Source organism: Toxorhynchites rutilus, chromosome 1, assembly GCF_029784135.1.
Source record: "Toxorhynchites rutilus septentrionalis strain SRP chromosome 1, ASM2978413v1, whole genome shotgun sequence".
Classification (NCBI taxonomy): Eukaryota; Metazoa; Arthropoda; class Insecta; order Diptera; family Culicidae; genus Toxorhynchites; species Toxorhynchites rutilus.
Genome location: NC_073744.1, coordinates 58,754,969 through 58,763,423, shown reverse-complemented (window position 1 = coordinate 58,763,423; position 8,455 = coordinate 58,754,969). Strand labels below are relative to the sequence as shown.

Below are 8,455 nucleotides of genomic sequence, written 5' to 3'. Positions count from 1 at the left end.
AGGGAAGGGTAATGACTGGTTTATTTATTTGATTATGACTTCCTTCTCGTTACCTGGATCTGGCAGGATACAGATCTTCTCCACTGGACGCTTCAGCAACCCTGTTGCCGTCTTAACGGTGACCACCCGGACCACCCCGTCGGTGCCTGGATGTAGCTCCTGGATTCGGGCCATCTTCTAACGGGTTGGAGGTTGATTCTCGTCACAAAGGACCACAAGTTTTCCGATCTCGATGTTTACGGAGGCACGCCACCGTTTCGATCGCCCTTGAAGTTGGCTGAGGTATTCCCGATGCCATCTGCGCCAGAAATCTAGCAGACGACGTTGAACTAGTTGCCAGTGCTTGAGCCTATTCACTGGAATCGTTTGGAAGTCCTGATCTGGAAGCTGCTGTATGGAGGCTCCAATCAGAAAATGTGCTGGAGTCAATGGCTCCAGATCGTTGGGATTGTCCGATAAAACTGTCATCGGCCGTGAGTTGAGGCATGCTTCTGCTTGCACTAATAGTGTCTGCATGTCTTCGATGGACACAGGATGATTTCCAATCACCCGCAGGAGATGAAATTTTGCACTGCGAACGGCTGCTTCCCACAGTCCGCCAAAGTGGGCGCACTAGGGGGTTGAAGTGCCAATTGATGCCCTCAGCAGAGCACTCCTTTTGTATAATTTCATGGTGATTACGGTCTTTCAGCTTGACTAAAAGCTCTTTCAGCTGATTTCGGGCTCCGACAAAATTGGTGCCGTTGTCGGAGTAGATATCAGTGCACCGACCTCTGCGACCAATGAACCTTCGTAACGCCTGCAGGAAACGCTCCGTAGACAAATCTGATGCCAACTCCAGGTGCACCGCTTTGGTGCAAAGACACACAAACAAGGCTACGTATGCCTTGATCGCTGTTCGTCGTGGCCCTGGTCGAATATAAACAGGTCCGAAGTAATCGACGCCCGATTTTTGGAAAGGCCGCGCTGCTGTAACGCGTGGCGAGGGTAGTTCTCCCATCAGTTGTTGAGTGGCTCGTGGTTTAACCCGGAAGCACGTTCGGCATTGGTGTATTATGTGTCTCACTACACTTCTGCCGCCTAATGGCCAAAAACGAAGACGACAGGTTCCTAGTAACAACTGAGGACCCGCATGCAGTAATTTCTCGTGGTAATGACGAAGCAGTAGCCGTGTAAACCTATGTTTAGGTGGAAGAACCATTGGATGCTTCGTTTGCTCTGACTCCGCAGAGTGTTTGAGTCTTCCACCGACTCGTAGAACTTGATCCTTATCAATAAACGGATTAAACCAACATAGAGGGGATTTTCCGTGGACTAAATTTCCATTTCTAAGCGCCTTGAGCTCCTGTGCGAATGTCTCTCGCCGAACGCACCGCAAAAGCGTTGATTCACCTCTCGCAGTTCAGATGTAGTTAGAAAACCAGCGACCTTTGACCCCTTTTTCTTGAGTAGCCTTATGAACCTTCGGTATATCGCAGTGCTCCGTATCAACTGCGTGTAATAGCTGAATCTAGCGAAAAACATTTCGTTGAAATCTGCATACGGACAAGCTATCGCTGTTGCTACACAGCGATGCATTTCCTCTCTCCCTTCATCGTCTGGCATATGATTCGGTAGGGATGGCCAATTTTCTTGGTCCATAGCCAACCAGCTTGGACCTTTCCACCATAAGCTGTTGTCGCGAATCTCGCTAGGCATGAGTCTCCTGGATATCAAGTCAGCGGGGTTGTCGATCCCGGGAACGTGTCGCCAGTGAAAATCTTCTGTAGCCAACTGTATCTTGGAAACCCGATTTGCAATGAATGTAACCCATGTTGCCGGAGGTGATTGAAGCCATCGGAGGACGCAGGTAGAGTCTGTCCAAAAGAATGCGCCTGCTTGTATTTTAAGTGCATGCTGTACCCTTTTGAAGAGCTCAACACCGAGAAGTGCACCGCAAAGCTCGAGTCTGGGGATTGTCTGAACTCTGAGGGGCAACCTTGGACCTAGAAGTCAACAAACGTATTAGAACGTTGTTTTCCTCATCTCGACTACGCAAATAAATGCAGGCACCATATGCCTTCTGCGACGCATCAGAAAAGCAGTGAATTTGGAAATCCACTGCATTTGGTATGACAACACATCGATCGAATTCAATGTCGTTCAGCAAAGGGAGTTGTTGTTGATATTTTTTCCAGTTTTCGCACACTGTGGGGGGCAGTGGCTGATCCCAGTCCAACCGATTTCCACCTTGATCGGTCAATGTTCATAAGGATTGCATACATATTTTGGCAGTTGTAATTACTGGACCAATATCCCCTTCTGGGTCAAAAAGAGTAGCAATTCGGGATAAAATAAGCCGTTTCGTAAGAACCTCGCTATGTTCCACCGGAGGTATAGTGAATGAAATTTGAAAACATCCCTTTTAGGTATCCATATTAGACCCAATGTCTAATATGTCAATGTCACAGAAGGATAAGCGTCCAAAACTATGCCCGTTGAGTCGGGAATTGCCAAGTAACTCTCAGGAACATCTCTTAGAACAGCTGGGTGATTTGACGCCCACTTTCTCAATCGAAAACCTCCACTTTCCACCATCTTTTCCAGTTCGAATCTCAGTCGCAACGCTTCTTCAACGTCATCAGTACCTGTTAACACGTCATCCATATACGTGTCCTCGATAGCGGCTCTTGCTGCGATGGGAAATCGTTGTTCCTCCTCGATTGCTAGCTGTTTCAGCGTTCTCGTGACAAGAAACGGAGCTGATTTGGTTCCATACGTCACCGTGATTAGTTCGTAGACTGATACCTCTTCGGACGGTGATTCGCGCCAAAGGATGCATTGTAGTGACCGATCTTCTTGGTGTACATTGATTTGGCGGAACATCTTTTCCACGTCCGCAACCAGCATGATTTGCTTGATTCGACAACGTAAGATAATTGACCTCAAGTCATCCTGTGTTATTGGGCCCACCAAGAGGCAATCATTTAATGATTTTCCGGATTTCGTTTTGCAGGAGGCATCGAACACCACCCTAACCTTAGTCGTTGTGCTTGCCTCCTTGATGACTGGGTGATGTGGCAGGTAACAACGCTGACATAGATTAATTTCCTCACCAACTACCTTCCGCATGTGTCCAAGCTGATGATACTCCGACATAAACGCAATATACTGTTCCCGTAATCCGTCATCCCTGGCTAACCGTCGTTCGGTCCCATGAAGCCGTCGCAAAGCGATGTCCCTCGACTCGCCTAACTGCGCCAAAACGTCTCCATTTCTCGGTAGCGAAACAGTAAACCGCCCATCTGTCTCTCGCCGTACCGTATCTGCATAAAACAACTCGCACCATGTCTCCTCCGGTGAAAACCCTTTGCTTGTCCCAACCTCCTCACAGAACCAAAATCGGGCCACAAGCTCCTCCAATTTTTCAGCCGTACACATATTGCAATTTATGCGTAAGGGATGATTAACTACGGACAGTCCACCACAGACAATCCATCCAAAGACCGACTCATTCAGCGATGGCAAATTCTCTCCTAAGCTGATTCTACGACCTGTCTCGAAGTAGTCAAAGAAGGATTCGATCCCTAAAACGACATCCACGCTCTTAGATATACAGAAGGAAGGATCGGCCAACTCTACTCCTTCTGGTATCTTAAACCCAATTGTATTCACATTGGCCGTGGGTAAGTTGACTGTCACTCGAGGCAGTACGAGGAAGTTCAACACACGGGAAAAATTCGAAACTCTCGACTTGACGGTAGCATAAATGCGTTGATTTACCCTGGTTGATGTTTGTCCGATTCCTAATACTGAGATGTCCACCTTATCTCGATTAACCTTCAGGAATTGACTTAATCTTACGGAGAGAAAATTGCTCTCTGACCCGGAATCGAGTAACGCTCGAGCTGGATATTGGTTGCCATCGTCATCTTCCAACAGCACGACTGCTGTAGCTAACAGGACTTGTGAGGAATATTGCTGTACGGTGCCGGAAATCATACTGTTGGATGCTAGGTTTGTTTTACCACTGTTAGTTGTGCTCGTCACGCCATCCTTCCCCGACTTAAAACACACCAGGGTATGGTGTCGTCCCTTGCATTTGCGACATGAGAACCTTGACTGACAATCCTTCGCCTGATGGCCCGTTCTGAAGCAGTTTCGACACAAAGCGTGAGTTCGAAGAAGTGCCTCTCGATCTGACACGTTCATCTGGAGAAATGTTGAACATAGGTGTAAAAGATGATTGGAAGAACACGCTATACAGCGAACCACTGTCGCCGTACTGAAACTGGCCTTCACCCCAGCAGCTTTCGGTTTGGTTACAGGTTGTTCTCGATCCATTTCCTTATCCTTTTATTCCCTAAAACCAAACTTCACAGTCCTATACCTACATCAGATGTCATTTGTGAAATGGCTCTCCTCGGCGAAAGCCCTAAACATGAGCCATGACAGGGTGAAGAGTCCTGATGGTGGATACGCGACGAGTTCTTCTGGATTGAGCCGTGAGCGAGTCAACACGTTAATCGACATCCTCATTTGATTAGTTTGTCGAAATTTGCCTTCTTCATTGTAGTTCCGCGAGTGGAAGTGGTGTACTAAGTAGAGGCATCCGTTGATCGCCGCAGTCAAACGAGCCAACCGGAAGGGGTCGTGGGTGGACCGCGAGGATAACCGCCAAGGAGTCATCGAGTCCCCACAAGTGGAAGTGGAAGTCTCTCCAACGATAGCAGTTAATGTTGCTCGGATACCACATCAGCATTCAAAAACTCGGAATTTTGGATAGGACGGGGAGAAAAACTTGGTGTAGTAACAATAGAATGCCAGCCTCGACTGGGCATATACCAGTATATCTCACCTGGAGAAACTAGTACTGCTTCCAAATGTACAATAAACTTACAACTTCGATCCGAAATGTGTGTACCCAATTAGCTCTTCATATATATTGCACAACCAGAATAAATATAATAGGATGTATTGTACCACAATACTTCCTTTATGTGCAATATCGAGTCTCAGTAGTAACAGAAGGTGATCAGCAGGAAAAGTGAATCGAAGAGGAAAATATTCTCAAAATTGTGTATTTCTCTAAACCTAGCTTGGCAGACATATACTGCTCTTAGACTCACCCAGAGAAATATAATTTGATGCCTCCTCTTCTTCCGGAAATTATTGGCAATTGTGATTGCTAGCATCCAAGGAAACGCGTTGATAACCAAGATCCAATTGAGCCATTAAATTTGCCGGGAATTATCCGAGTGCCAAAGCTCCTTTCCTGGTTCCATTATCCAAAGGGGTATTGTCTTGTAGGGTTCCTATTGTTCCTTTGTTCCTATGGGTCCATTCAGCATGCACAATATCGCTTTGTTGTACTATTGTTTGAAGTCACAATGGCTGCCAATTCCTTTGTCCTCATACAATGAACTCACATGCCATTGTTTTCCGCGGGTAGATGGTAGACCATGCAGATGAAATCGAATGCCGGAATTAGAATCTACCTTTTTGCCTAGCTCGGCTGGACATATAGGTGTCGGTCCAACTCACCTGGAAAACCTTTTCCATCGACGGATGTCCAATCCAGAGCACCTGATACAAAGCTGATGATATTCTTCGTTGAGCCGTCGGTGTTCTTTTGATGAAAGTGTATGAATCCCCTAGATGCGTCCTTATCCGGTTCGAAGGACCAGCTTATGTGGGGGAGTTGTGGGTCTTTCCTTCGATATTCCGGTGGCTTCTCCCTCACATAGATGGGAATTGAAAACAGGACTCTTCCGCGATTTTACAAATTCACACACTTTTTATTGTTTCACAGTTTTACATATAATTCACAAACTATTTATTTTACATTTAACATTTAATATTTAACATTGAACAAACTATTTACAACAAAGAATATTTAACAAAGTCTTAAAACTGTTCGGTGAGCCTGGGTCCTGGGTTCCGTGTGGTTGGTTTGGCGGTGCTAAGTCAACTCAACTCTATCGTTCGATACGAGTTCTCCAGGACCTATCGATTGGGTTTTGCGATGTTTTTCTCGTTGAGATTAGCCGAGGATTTTTATCTCTCTCCGGTTCGATCTCACTGCTGCTAATGCGAATTAGCGGCAGTTGATGATTGTGCGATGATTGTGATCATCTCTCTCCTATTGCGTTACGTAGTTTGGATGATGAGATATATCTACTCGTTCAGGGTCGGATTCTTCGCTAAGGGTATATGTACTTGCAGACATTATAATGTAGAGCCAGTTCGAGGTAACAGAGTCCGATACAAAAAATAAAGTCCTATAACTCTGTCATTGTAGAAATTCGAACATAGTATGCGTAGAATGATTTTTTCATAAAATATGATCGTCTATCACCTCTTGAACAAATTCGGTTATTTTATGTGTGTTTTATTACTACAAGGGGATGAATAAAAAACTAAATTCTTCTTTTATATTCGAAAAATAAAAAAATCATATTAAAAAAAATTCGACTCGATTATATGTAGGATTCGATTATATACAGAAGAAATCCGAGACTGTAGATATTCGAGTCCGCTCTGTATAGAAAGCGTTAAAATTCAAAATTTCACCAAGGATTTGTTCGAAATAAGTTTTTCTTCGAGCTAAGCTAGAAGAGGTTACAAAACGTAAGTTGAACTAAAGCATATGAAGATTTCATTCTCTAAAATTCAATAATCTTTGTAGGGAACTTTAACGGTATCATTAATAAATTCGTTGAAATTTTGGAACCAACTATCTCTTCGTTGCATAGACAACAGACTGGTTTGAATAAATTATTATACGCTGAAAAACAATCAAATCTTATGTCACTCAGCTAGAATTAGAGAATTAGGCAATCTTATGCGCTATTCCATTGTTTCGCAGAGTGTATCCAAAACCAGTGCAGAGCGAATCAGTGGCGAAATGTGTTCGAATAGACCTTATTACCCCAACATAAAACTCTTTGATTCCATTACTCCGGGCCGTACGCCTTAGAACAATTGAAAAACGAATTTTGCTAATTAATAATTTTATCACGTTGCATTTCTTGAACAAAACAAAAGTTGGACAAAGAGAAAATTTTCAATAAAACATTTCGATTAGTTTCTGTTCAAAACTTTTTCCAAAAAGATGAACGAAAGCTGAAAAATGATCCAAAACAAGCATAAAAATAGGCACCATCATCATTATTACTCCCGGGGTACCACCGCACCCCGCACCCTCCGCTCATTTTAAGGTGGTTTTCACAGACCGAAAGCGTTGGAAGCACGCGGGTTTTGGGGAAGAGACACGGTGAACCGAATCGTTTGAACGAATGAAATCGGTTGTTGTTGTTGTATTTGTACCCCTGTGCGTGCGCTACAGCTTCTCTCATCAATGGCGTACCATCCCACCCAGCATTAGTCAATGATGACTAAAGTCACAACTTTCAACATAATGCGATGAGCGTGTATGGGTGCTAGCTGGACCCGCATGCAGCGAATCCTTTAAAGTGGAACACTGAAACGTTTCTAGCAATAATTTTCTCCGAGTTGATGCATGCTTCCCCTCTTCATGGCGAAAACGAGCGGAGCGATATTGTTTGCTGATATACGAACTTTTCTTGTGTAAATAAAATATAGAGCCTCTTCTCGTCGCCCTTCGCCACCCTGCGCCCCACCAGTGTTCAAACTCTTTCTGAAAAACTGTCATGTAGAAGTTAACTCACCCTCCGCCGGCCAGCTGGGCCCAATGTCCTTTCGTACGACAACACTCGGTGAAGAAGTGGCCTTGCCTTGGTCATTCTCCCTCACAATCCCAGAAGGTGAAGAGGTATTTCGCCCGTTGGGTTTGAGTGCGGACTGAGGATTCGAGTGGGCCGATAGGAAGGAAGGAAGGAACTGCTGCTGCTGCCGATGTTACTCGTGTGCTTGAGCTGGACTATTCGGTTTCGACAAAAATCCTCCGGACCAAGACCAAGAAGTAGAAGATGATGATAAAGGGTGATCCTGATGATAGCCGTTGTTAGAAGGTGGTGGCTTTTTTCGGGTTTTCCTCGGCAGGAAAAAGGGGTGGAGGCTAGCTGACTAGAATGGTTGGCTGGTTGGTCGGTCGGTTGGTCAGGCTATGGCACACAAGAACACAGCGCCCGTGTGTGTATGCTGTGATAGAGGGAGACAGTGAAACATGTATAGAGACGAGGTGGACTCATGGTATTAAATATATTTTTTTAGATTTAGAAGGAAAAAACGGTAGTTGTTTTAAATGAGGACGAACGTTGTTTAAAAATACATCGTATTATGTTGTGAAGGCACTGGCCGCCAGTCAGACCGGCAATGGGTTCGAGCAGCAACACGAGCTGTTTCAGGTGTATTATAGTTTTCCCGCATCGGGTTGGAAACGGAAGTAGCTGCGAGCTTTTCAATTTTCATCTTCATTTGCCAACCGTGGCGCTTGGAGCAGACAGCAGGGAACAATTTTGGGGTACGCTGAGGTCGCGTTTTTTTTTGTGCA

At 45.0% G+C, this 8,455-nt stretch overlaps 1 protein-coding gene across 1 annotated transcript; it reads right to left on the bottom strand.

Moving 5' to 3' along the window:
• Positions 1 to 2,430: 2,430 nt before the first annotated feature.
• Positions 2,431 to 4,323, bottom strand: LOC129781496 (uncharacterized). The gene is made up of 2 exons (XM_055789202.1): positions 4,252 to 4,323; positions 2,431 to 4,191 (listed from the first exon to the last, which is right to left on the bottom strand). The coding sequence occupies exons 1-2, from the start codon at positions 4,321 to 4,323 to the stop codon at positions 2,431 to 2,433; spliced, it is 1,833 nt and encodes a 610-aa protein (XP_055645177.1).
• Positions 4,324 to 8,455: the final 4,132 nt, after the last annotated feature.